The 23,684-nt window shown below is 36.0% G+C and overlaps 1 protein-coding gene across 1 annotated transcript; it reads right to left on the bottom strand.

Annotated features, from left to right (window-relative positions):
• Nucleotides 1-3,852: 3,852 nt before the first annotated feature.
• Nucleotides 3,853-23,675, bottom strand: LOC121381434 (prostaglandin reductase-3-like). Its single transcript, XM_041510748.1, has 13 exons — nucleotides 23,630-23,675; nucleotides 18,689-18,857; nucleotides 17,935-18,022; nucleotides 17,366-17,461; nucleotides 15,881-15,979; nucleotides 15,317-15,356; nucleotides 12,487-12,515; nucleotides 12,133-12,207; nucleotides 9,649-9,720; nucleotides 8,705-8,766; nucleotides 6,957-7,056; nucleotides 5,426-5,611; nucleotides 3,853-4,643 (listed from the first exon to the last, which is right to left on the bottom strand). Exons 2-13 carry the CDS (start codon nucleotides 18,823-18,825, stop codon nucleotides 4,575-4,577), a joined length of 1,053 nt encoding a protein of 350 aa, XP_041366682.1. The 5' UTR covers nucleotides 18,826-18,857; nucleotides 23,630-23,675; the 3' UTR covers nucleotides 3,853-4,574.
• Between the last annotated feature and the right edge of the window lie 9 nt (nucleotides 23,676-23,684).

Genomic DNA, 23,684 nt, shown 5'->3' with positions numbered 1-23,684 from the left:
GTTGTAGTGCACGCCTGTCATGGGTGCAGATGTCGACTTGCGCAGGCTCCTTCGTCCAGGACAGGAAAAGGGTTTCGGATGGGTAGGAGGAGGAACCGCCCGCGCTGGCTAGTGCAAAAGAGCACCAGCAGCGCCACCAGGGTCGATAGCGGGCTGGAGGTCACGCCAAGGACTGTTATCATAATTTTTATGGTAACGTTTCCAGCTAGTTTCGTTACTTTACGGAAAAAGTCCATATATAAAATACCATTGAAATACGCCTCCCAGCACCCTCTTTTTGCAGGCCCGTAGGAACCGGTATATCACTGTATGTGTGTGTGTGGGGGGGGGGGGGGGGGGGACAAAAATACACGGTGGGCTTTTTTTCCTACTCTATATAAATAAAGATAGAAATCTGGTTTGTGCCCCACACACCCTCACCCTCACACTAAAAACTTCGTCTCCCTTACTTCAGATGTCGTTCATACGGGCTTGCCTTGATCCGACTGGGAATAATTATAGTACAGTAACACTCCTTTGTCCGGCAACTGCAAGATGGATGAAGTAAACAAAAAGAGAGACAAGGAAGTGCAGAAACAATGTGCGTGCGTTATGCAGTTTCTATGTCAACTTCAACATGTAGCGTCACATCTTAATTATATGTCGGTGGATGTTTCAATTTTATTTTATTTTTCAAATGGTAGTACATGAGAGTAGATGTAGCGTAATTTTAATGGGGATCCTAATTTAGGTGCTTGCACAATTTTCTGAGCCAAGATCACTGGTACATCGAACCAACAAAACTGAGAGTGCTATAATTATGTTATATAATGTATATAATTTTCAATACTATATCCAGTATTATGTATGGTGGTGATATCCATTATCCTACTGATATTAAATGCAATAATACCAGCCCCATTTAGTCTCTTAACCAAAAACAAGACATTTGATTGATGAATTTTTATTACAAATCTTAAAATACAGTTTGAAATAAAAATGGATTTTATATAAATATAGATGTAGTATACAAAATTAACAGTAATTAATTACTCACACTATACTAGCCACAACTTTCCTATATCCACTCATACATGTACACATTCAGGTTAAATATTCATGTATCTATAATTAAATTTCTGTTACATTCATTACAACGTAACGTCATCCGATTGGTCCAGACGTAGCAACGGGAGTTTGTTCATTTTTCGATGAACGTAAAAATTACGTTGTCAGGGAACGTCATATGTGATGACGTCATTTTATATGGGCAAGTTGTCTTAATGAGCGTTATTGTTTATGGATAAAAAATAATTCAAAATAAAGTATGACGTTTTAGTGTTATTATTAGCATGTATGATTCAAATTTAATTATAAGTATTGTCTGTTATTTCTTTTACGTTCATCTGGGTATGAACAAAAAAAATCATCCGCAAACTTATGTGAGAACGGCTTCGCCGATTCACAGTTTGCGGATGATTTTTTTTGTTCATACCCCGATGAACGTAAAAGAAATAACAGACAATCCATAAGTAAAACCTATTTCAGTTTAATAAATATTACTGGCCACTGTTACAGTTATTTAGATAGTGGTTCAAACCACAAACATTACTGACATTGTTTACAATTGTCGCAAATGAAAAAAATCATAATGGATGATAAAAAGAATACCCCCCCCCCCCCCCCCCCCCCCCCCCCCCGTGTCTTGTGATACCATAATTTATCAGCACTTGTTGATAAAAGTATAAAGCCTCGGATTTCATACTTTTATCAACTCGTATCCTCTATATAATCTATATATCCTTTATATAATCCCTGCAATTCCCTATTCCACTTGTTCTCTCTAGAACCGACACTGGCATCACTGGATCAAAAACAGTCAGGGCTTTAGATCTCTCTAATTTGGGCACAACATTTTATTTCAACTTATTTTCATGCTTATATCCAATTAAGGTTCAAGCACGCTGTCCTGGGCACATACCTCAGCTATTTGGGCTGCCTGTCCAGGACAGTGGGTTAGTTGTTAATTGTTAATGGTTAGTGAGAGAAAAGAGGGTGTTGTGGTTTTACACCTACCCATTGAGTCGTTAAACCTAACTCTGGGTGGGAGACGGTACCGGGCTGCGAACCCTGTACCTACCAGCCTTATGTCTGATGGCTTAACCACGATGCAACCAAGGCCGGTTGAGCAAAACAACAGCGAGGCAAGGTTTTTATAGTACAGTAATGGTTATATATACTACTCAAAAGAATTTAAGGGTCAGACGATATTTTCGACATTATTTTCTGAATGTCAATTATATTAGCTAGACCATAATGCCACGCATGGCATTGTTCCATTTTGACGAAAGTGGGTCTAAGCAACCCATAAATGAATTAAAATCCACTGTCATTGACACTGTCGACTAGTTCTAATGGCGAAAACATGCTTACATTTGCACGTAAATTAGGGCGAAAGCGAAAGGTCTGCTAAGTGCCCATAACTTGCTTTTTCACAAAGCGCTTCATTTGCACGCTTTGCATGTGTATTCCATGTTCCCAATGCTGAATTTCCGTATAATTGGAGCTTGCGTTCGTGTACGGTGCACACTCGAAATTTGACAATGGTACGACGTCAACTGACTATCGAAGATCGAGGAAGGGCTATTGCTTGGCTTCAGGATGGCAATACCAAAGAAATGTTGCTCTGAGACTTGGTGTCAGTCAGAGTGTCGTTGGCCGACTGTGGCAACGGTACCAAGCAACGAATTCTGTTCGAAATCATCCACGTTCGGGAAGACCCCGAAGCACTACAAATAGAGAGGACCGCTACATCACCAATATGGCTCTACGTCAACGCACAACCACTGCACGCCGATTACGTGACAATCTGCGGACTGCGACTGGAACTCGAGTGTCTGATCAAACCATACGCAATCGTCTGAGAGCCAATAATCTACGCTGCCATCGCCAGGCTGTTCGACCACCACTCCTACCATGTCACAGAACGGCCAGACGTCACTGGTGCACACTTCATCTGCGGTGGCAACGTATTCAGTGGGGTCGAGTGATGTTCACTGATGAGTCCAGGTTTAGTCTCCAGTTCAACGACGGTCGGGTTCGTGTCTACAGACGTCCTGGGGAGCACTTCGCTGACGTTAACGTTAGACAACGTCACCGGTTCGGTGGTGGCAGCATCATGGTGTGGTGCGGCATCTCTATCCACCACAGGACCCCCCCCCCTCCCCCCCCTCTATGTGGTGGATGGCAATCTGAATGGAATCCGCTATCTGAATGAGATTATCCGGCCGTTGGTTCTCCCAGACCTTCAGCAGATTGGCGGCGGGGCAGTTCTGCAGGATGACAATGCCAGACCCCACCGCGCCAGGGTGGTAACTGACTTTCTCAGACAACAAGGTATCGCCAGGATGGATTGGCCAGCATATTCGCCTGACTTGGCCCCAATAGAGCACGCCTAGGACGAATTAGGCAGGAGAGTTCGGGATAACCATGCCCCTCCGGCCAACCTTCATGATCTGGGTCAACTTCTTATGGCAGAGTGGCAGGCCATTCCCCAAGAGTTCTTCAGACGTCTGATCAACAGCATGAGGCAACGATGTGTCGAGTGTATTCGCGCCAGGGGTTGATTCACACACTATTAAACAAATGTTCTAATGTGTAAAATCCATGTTTGACAACCTTCAACTTTGACAGCATGTCATGTGACTTTCTTGTATGCAGTGACGTTTATTTGTGTTTTTTTGTAAATATGGAACAATAAATTAAATTTTTGGTGTAGTTTACATCATCAATGTAATACACTCTGAAACTTATTTGGTTATAAATTTTTGACCCTTAAATTCTTTTGAGTAGTATATTAAAAGCTGTAGAAAGGTTGTTGATATTCAGAAATGCATTTCAAGCTACATGTATTTTAATTTAATTAAAGTTTAACATTTCACAGGTTTTGAGGTGAAATCTTCTAAAGTCATCATATTTGTACTTAATTTGTGCATGGTTATTTGGAGAATTTGTATTTTGGGCACAATGTTTACTGTCTTAAATTTGATACAATCTGAAGTCCTGATCATTATCAGATAAAAGTCCCAAATTCAGGTTTTTACTTTGAAAAATAAAACGTCACTCTTTTTGTTTAAATTATAGGATGTCTAGATAGAATGTGCATATAAATGATCCATTCCTGTATTTTTTTGGTAAGAATAGCTGATGTAGTAGCAACAGGTTTTCTCTCTCTATTGACCAAATGTTGAAACAACTACATTGGACACCAAATGGCCGTAGTTTAAAATGTACCGAGGTGAAATTAAACAATAATTATGTTTGCTAATTACAATCTGCACATTACAACACAGATTAGCTGTCAATGTTTCACTCATTTGTTCGAGTTACATGTGTTCAGATTTACAGTTCCCATTGTTCATCAAGTGATTTGTTATATATATTTATGACAATTTCCTGGTCATACATTTCTTCATTGTCTTGATCACAGCAAGGTAGCAGATTCAACTGCAACATATTCATTGTTACAATCACCAGACAATTACGTCTTCCTGATTACAAGTTGATACAAGCTTGTAATGCTAAATATTTCTCTATCACAACTTGCTCTGTTCTGATATCAGTTCCACAATGACCTTGCCCTTGTTTTGTTTTGAATACATGTACTGAAAAGAAAGAACAACCATAGGAATATTTTGATGATGTCACAATAAACACTATTAGATATAAAACATAATTGGAACGGCCAGTTTTAATTGAAAAAAAGCTGTTGACATAAATTTTACTTTGAAAAAAAAGAGAAGAGTTAAATGTGTTAAGATATTTATTTAATAAACAGCATAAAAAAATGTATAGTTAAGTTAAAGGGTCAAATCACTTGTTAACTAAAGGCTAATATAGACTGGATAGGTGTGTTCTCACTTTTTGCGTTGATGCATCTGCGGCTTGCGTTTTGTACATGTACACCATATATATGATTATTTCATTGCATTTTTCAAATATTCGCATTGCATGCATCAAGTAGATGCTCTCATTGAAACTAATGTATATCAATGTTTTTAGCGAGACTCACCGCGTCCAGGCCATATGAGCCTTAACACATTTATATACAGTTCTAGGTATGTTTCACATTATCAACTTTACTTATTTTGAGATTTCTTGTCACTATAGTTTTGATGAAACACCCAATGCAATATGGTTCATTATGTAGCCTGTTACAGATTTGTCAACCTTAAGAACCATATGAACATGTGAGGATCTAGTGAGTGAAGTCTGGATGAACCCAGTCTTTAGTTTTTAAAATAAAATTATATCATAAGGTGTGAAATATTGATTATTTTTAAAAATGCAATTTCCCATCCTTTTGAAGAGAACAATTTTTCACACTTCTGGATTTATCAAAAACAATAATCTGCAAGCAGGTAGAGTTCTGGAAACAAAATCTTACATCCACAGCATCCTGGATCTTATCCAGTCCAGTAAAGGGTCCGTGGTTAGTATTTTCACCCTTGTCAATGCTGACTCGGAGTTTACCATCTAAAACCTGCTGGACAAGTTTGGCCATGACCGGACCTGCGTCATTCCAGAAATGATTGAGAAAGAAACCACGGACACTGGCCGACTTTGAAAGAAGCTAAAGTAAAGAATAAATGTATGTCGTTAGTGATATACAGAGATAAAGGATTGAACATGTTATCTTGCAACTAGCCGTCTTTTAATTGTCACATTTTAATTGAGAGGGCAGGACATAGCCCAGTGGTAAAACACTCGCTTGATACACGGTCTGTGTAGGATCGATCCCCGTCAGTGGGCCTATTGGGCTATTTCTCGCTTTAGCCAGTGCATCACGACTGGTATATTAAAAGCCATGGTATGTGCTATCCTGTCTGTGGGATGGTGCATATAAAAGATCCCTTGCTACTAATGGAAAAATGTAGCGGGTTTCATCTCTATGACTGTGTCAAAATTACCAGATGTTTGACGTACAATAGCCGATGATTAATAATTCAATGTGCTCTAGCGGTATCGTTAAACAAAACAAACTTTAACATTTTGATTGCAAAATAAAGTCATCTTGATTTTGGTTAGGAAAAATAGTTACATTCTCCATCTTCCCTCCCCACAACAAAACAAGTTTAGTTGTTTTTATTACAAATCAAATTCTGAAAACAAACTGAATATGGACACACTGCAAAAATCAAATAGTGACAATGCTATTAAAATCAAATATGGTCAACTCTGCAAACATTAAATATGGACAATTCTACAGAAATCTAATGTGATATGCCTTTAAAGATATTAGGTTCTCTTACAACAATGTGCAGTACTTGAAATAGTAATTTCTTCACATCTAGTGATTCAAAATTTATTTCTTCTGTGTCAATAATCATTAATTAATCCAGCAATTTCCAGCATTAAACATTCAAATACTATTTGGAGGAAAATAAAAGGTTACAAATGTATATTCGTGATCAGTCGAAGTGTTCTGAACTGTAAAAACTCTTGACATTTTAATAAGATGTAATTTTAACAGGTACATAACACAAGAATTCTCTGAAATTAAATGTCTTCCCACAATAGGCTCATTTCACAACAGAGAAATAGTCAGTTATCTCAATAAAGCAAGACTATACCATTCCATAAAAAAAATGGTGGCCATTATGCTGTAAGTGTCTGTTTTTTTACTATGTATTACACTTTTCTTTATTTCTAAACAGATTATTTTTTAAATTGCTCACAAAAACTGTCTTTTTTTGTTATTTCCAAAAAACCTTTACTTTTTTTCTTACGACAAACCAAACTGAAATTATTTACAAAAAACATTTTTATAAAAGGATGGGACGGACTATACATGTAGGTGTCAATTATTTTTAACGGACTAAGTACCTTTAACTTGGTGCTTTGATAAATGGGTTTATCTGTGATTTTCATCATTAAAATCTAAATAATAAAGACACTCTTGGTAAATTATTAAATACCTTTGTTGGTAATGTTGCTGTACGTGAAGGCTTGAATCCAGTTGCACTCTCGTACCCAGATATAAACCCAATCACAATCAGTCTACCTTTTACTGCAAGACTACACAAAAAGAACACAAGAATACATATTACGAAACTAATGTCTGAATGATATTCCAATAGATTAAAACAGATGTATTACATTTCAATGGAAAAATAAAACAGAACATATTTAATCATGTATTAAATGAAGGTATATAATATAATATCTGCAAAAGTTCTGGAAACACTATAATAATAAAAAATGTATTACACTAAATAAAACAATGACCATTTAATAGCACCCACATTGATGGCATAATATGTTGAAGCAGTCAGTCATTAAACCTGTTGACATCAGATACAGCCATACAGCTGAATGGGTTGCCTTGCTCTAAATGATAATTGTTGTCTTCCATATCATATTTCGAGGTGCACCATCAAATGCTGGCCTTAGTGACATACAGTGACATATCAGGTCAAGTCAGAGGGTTCTACGTACATATTCATAACAAGCTGTTGTAGTGCACGCCTGTCATGGGTGCAGGTGTCAACGTCTGTCGGCTTCTTTGTCCAGGACAGGAGGCATATTGGCTAAGCCATCGGTCTTAAGTAGTGTTGGGAATCAGTTGGAATTTCATTGCTGATCATCGGTTATAATTATATGAACATGGTGTAGAAGGATTTCAATAGTAATGACTATACACCCGTTGTGAGGTTCACTGGGATTTAGACCCTACAAATTATAAATGGCTTTTTTAATAAGTTAGTTTAATAATTTAACTATTTAAAAAAAAATTCTTTATCGACACATGGAAGCAAACCCCAACCTCAACCTATTTACATCCGTTCTATCATCTAAACTGGAGGTGCAATTAGTTAACATTTTCCCACACCATAGATTATGGATTTTTTAAATCGATCATAACATCAGTAGAGCCAAACCAATCGATTTTTGATAATTATAATCGATTATTGGAACATCACTAGTCTTTTGGCTAATAGATACTCGTTTCACACTCTAATACCAGCTCCTACCCAGACCTTGTTATAATGGCTCAATGAGGAGGTGTAAGGCCACTGCACTGATTTCTCCCTCACTAACAACATCTTTCTTAATGCATGCAAAACATTGAATTATATCTATTTTTATCATCTATTAAAGGCTTGTGTAGGAGATATCAATGGAACTATAATTTGCGATATCTCCTGCGATATTCTCCTAGGAGATATCACTTTTTTTTGTTACGTCACTGTGTATGTTACAGCGCTACACCTATCATTAGTGATGTCACGCCACTGTCGTTCTGCTAGTTAACAAGTCTACCGCAGCCAAATATAGTGATATTCAACCCACATTACTGACATTGTTTACAACTGTCACAAATGAAAAGAATGATAATGGATGATGAAAGAATACTCCCCTCGTGTCTTGTAATATCATAATTTATCAGCACTCGTTGATAAAAGTATAAAAATCCTTGGCAAGCCCCGGATTTCATACTTTTATCAACTCGTGCTGATAAATTATGATATCACAAGACATTCGAGGAGTATCCTCTATTTGCATATACAATGTATCAGCAAAAACGGTTATCACTTACTTCTGTGAGATTTGTAACAAATGGGCTTGGCCCAAAATTTTGTTTTACATTATGTTTTGTAGCATCAAAAAGGACATTTTACACCAATACTTTATGGTAGGTAGAAACACAAATATATGACATTACTTGTTAACACAAAGATCAAACATTTCTCCTCCCACTGATTCATACACAACATCCACACCATCCTGGAAAATAAAAGACATACAATTCTTTTAGTAATATTTTATTTTAATCTAAAAACAAAAAAAGGTGAAAAAGTAAGTCAGGACTAATGGTAGTGACTGGAATTTCCTCCATCTACATGATACTCAAATGGAGTTTGTCTACTGGACAGTTTGAATTGAATGTTTATAAATAACCACCATCAATGTAGACGGCCTATGTTGTTAGACAACACATTTGTTTGTAATTGTCAGAGTACTTCAAATTTAAAGGGACATACCCTAGTTTTTAAACACTAAGCAATATTTTTGACTATTAAAGCCATTTTTGATAACTGAAATCATACTTTACTTAGATTTTATGGTTTAGATTATCAATTTGTGTACATTTAGTGTTTTTAGTCATCCTGGTGTTTTTAATATCACAAAATGCATTTCTCATATTTTTAAAAATGCACGTGCGTCTGAGAAGTAACAGTTATGTAGACGAGTTTTAGTTTATTTTAGAGGGTATTTCACCATTTTAAAGTTACAGACTCATGTTTCTCTCAATTGTAACTTTATCCAAATGTGTTACAGGTTTGTAGATTAACTAAACTTAGTGTCGATATTCACAGGCTGAAACTAAGGTCTGTCCCTTTAACACTTAAAAAACTGGACAAAAGAATTTTTTGTCTTATATGAATAATTTTTGCGCCAAGTAATTATAGTCAACAATAGTTCTTTGATAATTAATATAACAGTGGTATTACAGACTTAACAACAGAGTAACATTTTTCTTTTAAGATTTTTGTTTCTTAATTTAAGAATAAAAATAAATGAAATTAAATGAAAACGTAATAATATTCATCAATATAAAAGACAATGCAGTGTTAATACAAATAGACAAATTTGTGTAATACTTACTGGATATTCCATTTTAAGAACTTCTTTAAGACTCTCCTTGTTATAATTGACAGGCCGATCACAGCCTATAGTCTGTAATTACAAAACAGTGGTTATTATGACTGCAGATTATTATTCACTATGGTTTACAATAAATTATGCTGTTCATATTCATATTTTTTCTCCCATGTTACAACAGTTACAATCATTCTTATCAATATGGGGGCGGGATTTAGCTCAGTCAGTTGAGTGCTTGCCTGAGGTGCTTGCGTCGCAAGATCGAACCATCTCGATGGATCCATTCAACTGATTAGGGTTTTTCTCGGACAACCAGTGCACAACATAAAAGAAAATGGGAAATTGCACATTAAAAAGATCCCTTGCTGCTAGTGGAAACATGTAGTAGGTTTCCTCTGATGACTACGTGTCAGAAGTACCAAATGTTTGACATCCCATAGCCGGTGATTAATTTAACAATGTGCTCTACTGGTGTCATTAAACAAAACAAATTTTTTACTTTTCTTATCAATATGGTTAAAAATAACCTGTGTTAAATATATTGTTTTACACTCAGCTCTGTAAAATCATGCTACTGTAAGACATTCCTACTTGTTGGTGAAATTGACAACATTGGTGTACAATAGTTATCTGGGAGGGAAATCCAAATCTTTATACATATCACAACAAAATCATTTATTACAATCATATCATTGTGTTTTGTATTACATTTGTGGCACTTGATTGGTGTGGTGTAAAACAATACACATGCATTACTAATATTATTTAGCAGATATCTCATTCTTCTAAAGGAATTCATAAGTATTTTTTCATTCATACAAATAAAAAATGAAAAAAACTAATTTCACTGTTCAACCAATCAGATCACCATAAATTGAATAGAATAAAATTTATTTGAATTAAATCTAGATACAAATTGAATAATCATTTATAAATTCTACTTATCCAGACCAATACTCTACATGATAAAGCTTCTGACCAAAGTTTGCTAGGTATGTACCTATTCAGTTTCACAGACCAATACTCTACATGTTGCAAATCACCATGAAGTGAATAGATGGAAATTTATTTGAATTAAATCTAGATACAAATTGAACAATCATTTATAAATTCTACTTATCCAGACCAATACTCTACATAATAAAGCCTCTGACCAAAGTTTGCTAGGTATGTACCTATTCAGTTTCACAGACCAATACTCTACATGTTGCAAATCACCATGAAGTGAATAGATGGAAATTTATTTTATTTAATCTATATACAGATTGAACAATCATTTATAAATTCTACTTATCCAGACCAATACTCTACATGTTGCATATCACCATGAAGTGAATAGATGGAAATTTATTTTATTTAAATCTAGATACAAATTGAACAATCATTTATAAATTCTACTTATCTAGACCAATACTCTACATGTTGCAAATCACCATGAAGTGAATAGATGGACATTTATTTGAATTAAATCTAGATACAAATTGAACAATCATTTATAAATTCTACTGATACAGACCAATACTCTACATGTTGCAAATCACCATGAAGTGAATAGATGGAAATGTATTTGAATTAAATCTAGATACAAATTGAACAATCATTTATAAATTCTACTTATCCAGACCAATACTCTACATGTTGCAAATCACCATGAAGTGAATAGATGGAAATTTATTTGAATTAAATCTAGATACAAATTGAACAATCATTTATAAATTCTACTTATCCAGACCAATACTCTACATGTTGCATATCACCATGAAGTGAATAGATGGAAATTTATTTGAATTAAATCTAGATACAAATTGAACAATCATTTATAAATTCTACTTATCCAGACCAATACTCTACATGTTGCAAATCACCATGAAGTGAATAGATGGAAATTTATTTGAATTAAATCTAGATACAAATTGAACAATCATTTATAAATTCTACTTATCCAGACCAATACTCTACATGCTGCAAGCAAATGAAGAATTTTAAGCCTTAAAGTCTCTGACTACAGTTTGCGAGGTATGTACCTCTTCAGTTTCACAAAATATCCATTTCTGACAACAAAAAACCTATTAGATTTTCCCAAATTAATAATGTTAGCAAAATGTTATAGGTAATGTCTGTTAATTGTAAAAAAGATGTAATAGCCAAAAATATTTTACACTGCCTAATAATTATCATAGACAAAACAGATCATACTAGGTTTACAAATTTCTGTTTGGGTGTACTTTTTAAATACCCAATAAGTTTTATTTAAAACATCTTTGCGAATGTCATCCACCCGTATGTTGATCATTAAGCTTAACTGGAATACATTTAGCTTGGGAGACTGCCTTTAACATTAAAATGCCATCACATTTATTTCATGTGTCTGGCTGGTCCACTACGTATAACCATGTACAAATTTTAAGACAGGTTTAAGACTAAGCTGTGCAAATACATGTATTTCATTTTAAAATGTGATGTTTGTAAATTTGAAAAGCGTGATACCTGTAAAAACTTGACTTTATCATCTGATGAGCATGTTCCGATCACATGACAGCCAGCTTCTTTAGCTATCTGAACCTAGTCAAATACACAAAGTAAACATCACAAAATATCTTTATGTAACTTAAAGCATTTGGCATCATGTTGTTTGTTCAATAAGAACAATCATAAAACATACTTTTAAGAGTTATACAAAAATAATATGATAGCTCAACTGATCATAATACCACTGAATTAACCAAGATGGGCTGACTGCAACAAGTTTCTTTAATTAATTTAATTTAAAAAATAAATAAGCTGTAAAAAGCTTAAAATGAATAATCTAGAAATTAATAGAACTGTTTAACTCTTACTTACTGCAAATTGTCCTGTGCCACCAGCTGCAGCTGTTAGGGAGTGGAAAAGAGAAAACAACATTTGATTGATGTTTCATTCTTCAAAGTTAACATGAGTAACATTTTACACTGGGAAAAATTATCTTTCAAATAGTGATAAAGTTATTGGCAAGGAACATGAAATGGCAACCTAACAACCAATTATAACATTAAGGGTTTATGACACAACAAGCATTGGGGTTTTGTGCTTAACAGATATCAGAACTACATGTATGGTTCAAATGATCTCAGTTCTGTCCATAAAGTCTTAGTCTTTAAAGAATTAGATTTAGTCAATGCCCTGCTAATTATGATCTCATTGGTATTTGGGGTGGAGTATACTTTCATTTGTGAGGACCACAAGTGTGGTCACACCTCTGTGTGCCCCTAAATTTAATCTAATGAGTGAGACATATCGCTTTAAACATATAGCACTTCCACTTTAACTGTGTGATTTTCCTCACCTTAAAAACTGCAATTATTCAAGCTGCTGGTGTTTTAAAAAAAATGAAAGTCTGTTGAAGAAACCATTCATATATACTGAACAAAATAAGAAACTTCCGCTAACTTTGCTTGATCATAACTTGATGAAAACAAACCGGGGGAATAATTGTTATATATGCGTTTAAAGAGTGTTCCATGATGCATCGTTTGGTGCAAAAATCATGGCCATAGGTTAACAGAAACTGGGAGAAATTTTGACCAAGTGTGGGTATGACCACCTCTTGAATTGACCACTGCAGTGCATCGCAGGCGCATAGAATTGACTAAAGTGTTGATTTCTGCCTGTGGAATATTGTTCCATTCCTGAATAAGCGCTTGACGAAGTTCGTTGACGTTAGCGGATTGGGACGACGCCTCAATCGTCTGTTCAGACTATCCAGACATGCTCGATGGGGTTGAGATCAAGACTTTTAGCAGGCCAGTCATCAATGAAATCAATGTTATTTGTCCTAAGAAAATTTACAGTGTCTCTAGCTGTATGAGAGGTGGCATTATCATGTTGAAAAATCGAGATGTTGGCGTTGTTATGGAACAGAAGAATGACGTGATGAGCAAGAATGTCATCGTGGTAACGTTGAGCATTTAAATTGCCATCATTGACGACTAGTGGTGAACAACAACCATGGGCAATGGCTGCGCAGACCATGACACAACCCCCACCCCCGAAACGATCTCGTTCAAGAACACAACAGTCAGTATAGCGTTCATTTCTCCTACGGTAGACGCGCACCCTGCCATCACCACGTTGTAAAGAAAATCTGGATTCATCTGAAAAAAGAACGGTATCACAGCATCGCCGTATCCAACGAGTGTGTACATGTGCCCAATTAAGACGATTTGGACGATGACGTTGCGTTGAAACGCATCCGAGGTAAAGACGTCGTGCATGTAAACCGTTCTCCCGCAAATGATTACGAAAAGTTTGCCCACTGATTCGGTTATTATGAAGCCCAGGTGATTTAGCAGCAGTAGCAGTGGCAGTTTGGAATCGATTGCGCAAATGCGTGTTCATGATATAGCGGTCTTGACCACGCGTTGTAACACGCGGATGTCCACGACGTGGAAAGTCGTTGGTGCTTCCTGTCGTTCTAAATCTTACGCGAAGATTTCGTATCGCTCGACTAGAACTCCCAACATGCCTTGCAATGTCTTCTGTCGACATGCCAGCATCAAGCATGCCAATCGCCCGTTCGCGTAAATTATTGGGTATTCTTGGCATACTAAAAATGCTACAATGTAAAAAACATAAATTTTTTTCTAAATTTTGAAGCGTTTTCGTTCACTTGACAACAATGTCAGTAAGAGAAGTAAAACAAATTGACCGAATACTACACGCTACATGTCGGACCATGCATGCACGTGCAAATTAAATTTCACGTTGTCGACGATTAACAGTGCAAAAATAATCGATAAAATTCATGAATCCTGATAATACAGCTCAAGGCTAATACTACCTATATAATTTCATTACACAATGAATTCTTTAACACAACAAATATTATATGTACAAATCGGAAGTTTCTTTTTTGGTTCAGTATATTATAACTGGGTTCATACACTTCAAATATTTTCATTTTCCAACACTTTTAAGCACTATTTTGGATCATTTTCCAGCACTTTTTTTTACCTTTTGCCAAGAGTAATACATTACCTAAAAATAATATAAAAAAGAAAGAAATTCCATGACTTTGCACAAGATTAATTCATTTTTCCAGGAGTTTTAAGCACTTTCCATGGTGAAAATGTTTATTTAAAGCACTTTCCCGGATGAGTGTGAACCCTGATATACCTGTAATGTGGGAATGGTCACTTCAATTTTCCCAGAAAGGAGAGTGGTTGTCTTTTTCTCTGAACCCATTGACTACTATGACAGGGTGTGAACGTTTTTCTACATGTTTTGTTAAAATACAGCAAGGGTTGGATAGAGCTCAGTAGAGCACTTGTACGAGGCGCTTTAGTCACAGGATCAAACTCCCTCAGCGGACTCATTCTCTGATTGTGTTTCTTACTGTACCAACTATGCTGTCCTGTCAGTGGGGAAAATGCATACAAGAGATCCATTGCTGCCAATGTGAAAAATGTAGCAGGTTTCCTCTGAAGACTACTTGTTAGAATTACCAAATGCTGTACATTCCAATAGCCGATGATTAATATATCATTCTTTTCTATTGGTGTCATTACACAAAACAAAAATGCCACATCTCGAATTTTTGTTTGCAATTTGTAACTCAATATTTGCTTAATTCATAACAGCGATTCAATAAAAGTAAATAACTGCACTGTGATTTGAATAATGTAATTTAAAATACCTGTGACAAGGACATTTTCTCCTTTTTTTATTTCACCTATCTGGAATCAAAGAAAAGAAGATATAAATGTAGTAATGTCAAATAAACGACAAATATTTTTTTTAAATATAGTGTATAGTGAAAAAACTAAACATATTAAACAGGTATATTATAACAATGTTTTTTCATCTACAGTTTACTGGGAGCGGGATCTTAGACGCGGATGCAGGATTTCTGAAAGGGGGGGTCCAAATGTGAGGACTGATCTCTCCTTTTACACAGGACAGTTAATATAATCACATTTCCCCTTAAAGGTTATGGTCAAAAAAGGGGGGGGGGGGGGGGGGGGGGGCGAGGGGTCAATTAAGTCCTGCAGAGACCTCACCTGCAGTGCTTGCATCTTAGGATCCAATGTGCTGTCCTGTCTGTGGGAAAGTGCATACAACAAATCTTCTGCTACTAATGGGAAAATCTTGTGGGTCTCCTCTAAGATTATGAGTGAAAAATAACCAATTGTCAATAAATCAATGTGCTCTAGTGGCGTTGTTAAACAAATCAAACTTTTAACTCTTAGAAATTACTGACCTTGTCAAGACTGAGTGCAGCTGTCAATCCACTAACAATGAGTGACAAGAACTCTGGTTTAGCAGATGGTACTGGTATAACCGATTTCGAGGATACAACCTGCAAAAGAGTAAATACGTAATTTAGATACATGGGTAAGCTAATCAGTCACTAAATGTGGAATGGTCCAAGAGACTCGCGCAATCAATGTGGTCCACAAACAAGTCAGTGTAAGTCAGATTATGGTGTCATAGAATCCTTATTTTCCTCCCAAGAATCCAATATACTATTAATCCATCTCTATTAAGGTAATCTGATCAGCTGATTATACACCTAAAAATAAGTAATACACAGATATTCATATTATTATTTAATTTCTAATGATGTCAAATCAATAAACATAGGCAACAGAAGATTTCAGCTATTAGCAGAGCCGGCTGTATAAAATAAAGGGTAAAGTGTGGGGGGGGGGGGGGGGGGGGGGGGGGGGGGGGGGGGTAGTGCCATCCTGTACCCGCTCCTCACATCAGAAACATATGAAACACTAGGGCGTAGCCAGAGAGGAAAAAACGCCGAAACAAACCCAGACCTGTAAAATAAATATCAGTGTCATGGGAAAAATAAAATAAATCTGAGGAAATTCCAGACGAGGCAAGCGCCTCATCTGCCTCATGCTATCTACGCCATTGAAACATTTACTTACTTCCACAACAATGTCACTTTGAGAAACTAAGCTATTAAATTATATATTTGTACCCAACACCACATGGCTGGTTTTTATTTCTACTGGGATGTCAGTAAACAGTAATGAATACAATAACCAACTTACTGACATGGCCACCCTGCATAGATGTATTATACATGATTAAATAATTCCAGAAAAATCAGGAAATCACTCCTCTGCAATAACTTTCAGGACTTCTAGAATTTTGTAAAATCCACTAGCCATGGGATCAGTGATTTTAAAAATGTAGCCATGATTAAAAATTCACTAGCCCTACTTTTCTTTAAGTTAATACAATTTTACTAAATAACAGCAATAATGAGATATGTCACCTAAAGAGGGAGATAGAGCTTAGAAACACTAACATTGAGGGTTGGGTTGGGGGCAGGATATTCATATTTACAAAATAGACTTAATAGACTTAAAAAAAACAAATTCCACTAGCCGTCTAGCACGGCAATAGTAGTTACTGATTAGCCCAACATTGAATATCACTAGCCATGGGAGTGGGGCTACCATAATCTAGAAACCATGAACTTTCATACAAATAGTCCTTCATCACAAAAATAAAATGGCCAAAGTTACAAAGCCTGGTTTTCTTAAAAGCAAGTGTTTAAGCATTGTAAATGTATGATATTAACAGGCTTTGTAAATTCAGCTCAAAATAATTCATTTAATATATTAGACTAAATTTATTACTCAGCCTATACCATGGTTAGCTACATGTATGGCCCCGCTAAATTGGTTAATGGCTAATTTCAAAAGTACATCAATGTTTTCACCTTATAGTCGGCAAAAGCCCCAAACTTTGCATAAATGACCGGTTGACCAATCTTCAGCTTGCTGTCTGCTCCTACAGACACAACTTCGCCCAGTCCCTGGACATGGTAAAACATGCTAATTTAGTGTAAATTGTAGTTAAAACAAGCAAACATACTGAGAATCATAATCAAAACAAGCAAATATACTGTAAATTGTGGTCAAAGCATGCAAAAGAATTCTAATCAATGCTAACAGAAACTGTAAATCATAGATAATAAATAGTAAATATCGGTACCTTGATAATGTAATTAAAACTATATTCTGGGTAGCCATATACAACTGAATTCTACTTGGCTTATTTATAAGCATTACAAATTTTATGACATGGCTACATAATATCACTAAATTATTTCAATTAAAATAATGCAACCTAGGGCTTTTGATTCCTTTTCACAAAATCGGTGAAGTATGAAATCTGACTATACACATTAGCCAAACTCATTCATATTCAGAATTGAGAATATTTCTTGTACTTGTAATGTGTAAGATCACAAATAATCGAAGGTAATGAGATCATATAAATGCATACCTCAAATCCAACATCATAAGGTGCCTCCAAAGAGGGTAAATATCTCCCAGCAGTGAAGTTGATGTCAGATGCATTTATCCCGACAAATCTGAAATTTATGTCAAAGATCACATAATTATTATAATCCATATATGCATATAATCTTGATGTTGTCTGTACCATTACCAAATCAGTTCCGAAACACTGTCTAATGCTGCAAGCTGTCTAAGCCAGGATATGTGACAACAGAGCTACAATTGTAAACTGGAAAATTAAACAAAATCAAATGGTCAGCCTTTTGACACTTTTTATCGGGGTTTCTGCCAGAGGGTAAACAGGTATAGCACCATACCCAAATATGTTTGCAGATTTAATTTTTTTGAGTTAACCTTTTGAAAAAAATTATTGACTCTTATTATTACTGTATGATCTTTCTGGGGAAGCCCCCCCCCCCCCCCCCCCCAAATCTCCCTTTTGACTGTGGTTGCATTCAATTCCATAGAGCCATACCCAAAAATTTCTTTCTGGCAGAAACACTGTTTATATCATTTAGTTGATGTACTACATAGTATAAAAATAAACATCCAAGACAAACCAAAAATTATGATTTTAAAGAAAATAAAACCAAACCAAACATCCAGTCTTTTGACACCTTTTAATACTATTCAGTTAGATATTGTTACATGTATGAAAAGAAACATCCAAAACAAAAATATGATCATTAAGAAAATGCCAATTTTAATTTATTAATGATTAGAACTACATACCTACGTACCTGTTGTGGACAAGAACTTCACTGGGTCCTGGCTGAGGTACAGGAGCTTCAACAATCGCCGTCGCCTCTCTGAAGTTTGGACTCAGCTTAGTGCCAATAAGCTTCCTCATAGTGTGTGGAATATGTCTAGCAGCCATTTGTAAATTGTACTTTTTAAAACAGAAATTTTCTGTAATGACAAAAAGAATCTCTTATTATTACCAGCATGTATATATCTACACTATACAGTGAAACACCTCAATACTGGACCCTCTGTAAACTGGATGTTTTTTCAGTCCCTTTCCAAATACAAGTACATAACAGAACCTCTCTAGTTCAGACATCCCTTAATACTGGACATATTAGTTGGTCCCATGAGTGTCCGGTTTACAGTGGTTTTACTGTATTTGATAAATGACAATATTTAGGAGAAATGACAGGAATCAAAAGGAATGTTTAACAACACCCCAGCACATAATTTAGATGTCTAACATATATATGTTTTGGTGTCTAAGACTAGCATATATTTAAACACATCTTGAAAAAAACACAAAAATACATGTAGTTACCACATAAGGATCTCATCTCAATTAGTAGTATGGTACGTTTTATAAGCACTTTCCACAGAAACCATATATATATATATATATATATATATATATATATATATATATATATATATATATCAGGGCTCGAAACGGTCTGTGGCCAGATTGCCAAATGCGACCAATGTCCCGTTTGGGCCACTTAAATATTTAAAAATAATGGCGTTAGTCGCCCAAATAATATCTTCTTTAGCGCTATACCATATGAGCCACTATTAATATTTGAATTGCATATATTTATTCCATACTAAAATGTTGCTTGTGGTTCGTGGTTCGCTTATTATAATTTGCCAATATCCATTATTATTTTTTGGGCCACCATATCTTTTTGGAGTTTCGAGCCCTGTATATATATATATATATATATATATATATATATATATATATATATATATATATATATATTTATATATATATTTATCATATAATATCTTACATTTCCAGTGCAATCAAAGTATGTGATATTTTTAAGATCACATACTTTAAGAATTTGATAACTTTGCAAATTAGATGTAAATTAATCAAGGTCACGGCACTAGGTTTATTGACATTTAAGCAAATGTACTTGTGTGACACTCCATAATTGATGTATGCATTCATAGTCATCGAATAAAAACATTTCAATGGCAATTTGACACTGAAAGCTGTCCAGCATTCAGAAAACAAAAAACGTTAAGCCCTAGTTTGTTTTGATGTAAGGACATCCAAAATGACGTCATTCGAGTTTGATGTCATTTCCATTCAAAAATACACCGCACCACATATTCTTACATCTGTGATGGAGGAGTCTATACCGTGATGGCAGTGTATATTGTGATTTTAAAGTATATATATATTGTGATGGAGGAGCATATATTGTAATGGTAGAATATACCGTGATGGAGGAGCATATATTGTGATGGTAGAATATACTGTAATGGAGGAGTGTATATTGTGATGGTAGAGTATACTGTAATGGAGGAGCATATATTGTAATGGTAGAATATACTGTGATGGAGGAGCATATATTGTGATGGTAGAGTATACTGTAATGGAGGAGCATATATTGTAATGGTAGAATATACTGTGATGGAGGAGCATATATTGTGATGGTAGAGTATACAGTAATGGAGGAGTGTATATTGTGATGGTATTATATACTGTGATGGAGGAGTGTATATTGTACTGGTAGAGTATACTGTGATGGAGGAATGTATATTGTGATGGTAGAGTATACTGTAATGGAGTGTATATTGTGATGGTGGAGTATACTGTGATGGAGGAGTGTATATTGTGATGGTGGAGTATACTGTGATGGAGGAGTGTATATTGTACTGGTAGAGTATACTGTGATGGAGGAGTGTATATTGTGATGGTGGAGTGTATATTGTGATGGTGGAGTATACTGTGATGGAGGAGTGTATATTGTGATGGTGGAGTATACTGTAATGGAGGAGTGTATATTGTGATGGTGGAGTATACTGTGATGGAGGAGTGTATATTGTACTGGTAGAGTATACTGTGATGGAGGAGTGTATATTGTGATGGTGGAGTGTATATTGTGTATATTGTGATGGTGGAGTATACTGTGATGGTAGAGTATACTGTGATGGAGGAGTGTATATTGTGATGGTAGAGTATACTGTAATGGAGGAGCATATATTGTAATGGTAGAATATACTGTGATGGAGGAGCATATATTGTGATGGTAGAGTATACAGTAATGGAGGAGTGTATATTGTGATGGTAGAATATACTGTGATGGAGGAGTGTATATTGTACTGGTAGAGTATACTGTGATGGAGGAATGTATATTGTGATGGTAGAGTATACTGTAATGGAGGAGTGTATATTGTGATGGTGGAGTATACTGTGATGGAGGAATGTATATTGTGATGGTAGAGTATACTGTGATGGAGGGATGTATATTGTACTGGTAGAGTATACTGTGATGGAGGAGTGTATATTGTGATGGTAGAATATACTGTGATGGAGGAATGTATATTGTACTGGTAGAGTATACTGTAATGGAGGAGTGTATATTGTGATGGTAGAATATACTGTGATGGAGGAGTGTATATTGTACTGGTAGAGTATACTGTGATGGAGGAGTGTATATTGTGATGGTGGAGTATACTGTATGGAGGAGTGTATATTGTACTGGTAGAGTATACTGTGATGGAGAAGTGTATATTGTGATGGTGGAGTGTATAGTGTAATGGAGGGATGTATATTGTGATGGTGGAGTATACTGTGATGGAGGGATGTATATTGTGATGGTAGAGTATACTGTGATGGAGGAGTGTATATTGTGATGGAGGAGTGTATATTGTGATGGAGGAGTGTATATTGTGATGGTAGAATATACTGTGATGGAGGAATGTATATTGTGATGCTAGAGTATACTGTGATGGAGGAGTGTATATTGTACTGGTAGAATATACTGTGATGGAGGAGCATATATTGTGATGGTAGAGTATACAGTAATGGAGGAGTGTATATTGTGATGGTAGAATATACTGTGATGGAGGAATGTATATTGTGATGGTAGAGTATATTGTAATGGAGGAGTGTATATTGTGATGGTGGAGTATACTGTGATGGAGGAGTGTATATTGTACTGGTAGAGTATACTGTGATGGAGGAGTGTATATTGTGATGGTGGAGTGTATATTGTGATGGTGGCGTATACTGTGATGGTAGAGTATACTGTGATGGAGGAGTGTATATTGTGATGGTAGAGTATACTGTGATGGAGGAGTGTATATTGTACTGGTAGAGTATACTGTGATGGAGGAGTGTATATTGTGATGGTGGAGTATACTGTGATGGAGGAGTGTATATTGTGATGGTAGAGTACACTGTGATGGAGGAGTGTATATTGTGATGGTGGAGTATACTGTGATGGAGGAGTGTATATTGTACTGGTACAGTATACTGTGATGGAGGAGTATATATTATGATGGTGGAGTATACTGTGATGGAGAAGTGTATATTGTACTGGTAGAGTATACTGTGATGGAGGAATGTATATTGTGATGGTAGAGTACACTGTGATGGAGGAGTATATATTGTGATGGAGGAGTGTATATTGTGATGGTGGAGTATACTGTGATGGAGGAGTGTATATTGTGATGGTAGAGTATACTGTGATGGAGGAGTGTATATTGTGATGGTAGAGTATACTGTGATGGAGGAATGTATATTGTGATGGTAGAGTATACTGTGATGGAGGTATGGTAGTCCTATACAGTTGTAACATGGGGTCAATGTTTTAATGCTGTCACTTTTCATCTGTCTGCATAGTGCAAGGCAAACATTAAGTTGCCCGAGTACTTTGATTGTAAGAGAGCTACATGGACATTTACATTACAGCATCATAACCTTCCAAATGTCCGTCTAGCTCTCTTACAGTCACAAAGGAAGGAAGGAAGGAATGTTTTAACGACTCACACAACACATTTTATTTACAGTTATATGGCGTCAGACATATGGTTAAGGACCACACAGATATTGAGAGAGAAAACCTGTTGTCACCACTTCATGGGCTACTCTTTTCGATTAGCAGCAAGGGATCTTTTATATGCACCATCCCACAGACAGGATAGTACATACCACTGCCTTTGTTGCACCAGTTGTGGAGCACTGGCTGGGACAAGAAAAAGCCCAATGGGTCCACCGACGGTATCGATCCTAGACCAATCACGCATCAGTCAGAGTACTCAGACTAACATAAAGTCATAAGTGAATATTTTCCTTCCACCTCCGTTTCTGACTACTCTCTGCAAATTTAACAATAAATTGGGTGAATGACTTCCATTTTCAGAATGCTAGAAAAAGAGTTCAATGTGAAAGTATCATTGCTTTGAAAATTGCGGAATCATCTTGCTGCTTTTGAATACAAATTTTACCATATGATTTACGACAAAAATTGATCTAATAATGTTAAGTGAAATTAAGGTAAGATATGTTATAATTATCGGTATAATATCCGCCCGGTCCCCTCCATTATTATTTTTAGTTAGGGTTGAGGGTTAGGGTTAGGGTTAGGGTTAGGGTTAGGGTTAGGGTTAAGGTTAGGGCTAGGGTTGGGGCTAGGGTTGGAGTTAAGGTTAGGGTTAGGGTTAGGGGAAGGGGGGACCGGGCGGATATTTTTCCTAATTATCATTATCATATGACACTCGTGACACCGACATTTGAAATATTGCCTTGGGGGGTGGGGGGGGGGGGGGGGGGTGTGATACGGTGCAAATTGACCTGAAGCTTAATTGGTTTTGGTGACAAGACACCATTCATTCTTGTATCACAGTAAACATGTGCTCTCAACCCTTACACTGGTGTAATTGTAACTTATAACATTATTAATTAAGAAACCAACCAAAATATTATCACAAGTCGTCAGAGTTATCTCTACTCTGTCCAAGAGTTATCCC

Source organism: Gigantopelta aegis, chromosome 9 (genome assembly GCF_016097555.1).
Source record: "Gigantopelta aegis isolate Gae_Host chromosome 9, Gae_host_genome, whole genome shotgun sequence".
Taxonomy (NCBI): domain Eukaryota; kingdom Metazoa; phylum Mollusca; class Gastropoda; order Neomphalida; family Peltospiridae; genus Gigantopelta; species Gigantopelta aegis.
The sequence above is the reverse complement of the archived record's forward strand: the minus strand, read 5'-3'. Positions and strand labels throughout refer to the sequence as shown.

Coding starts and splice junctions, on each gene's coding strand:
- LOC121381434 (XM_041510748.1), bottom strand. CDS start 18,825: ATGGCTGCTAGACATATTCCACACACTATGAGGAAGCTTATTGGCACT. Junction 18,023..18,688: donor GAAGTTCTTGTCCACAACAG/GTACGTAGGTAT, acceptor CATAAATTTCAG/ATTTGTCGGGATAAATGCAT. Junction 17,462..17,934: donor CTTATGATGTTGGATTTGAG/GTATGCATTTAT, acceptor TACCATGTCCAG/GGACTGGGCGAAGTTGTGTC.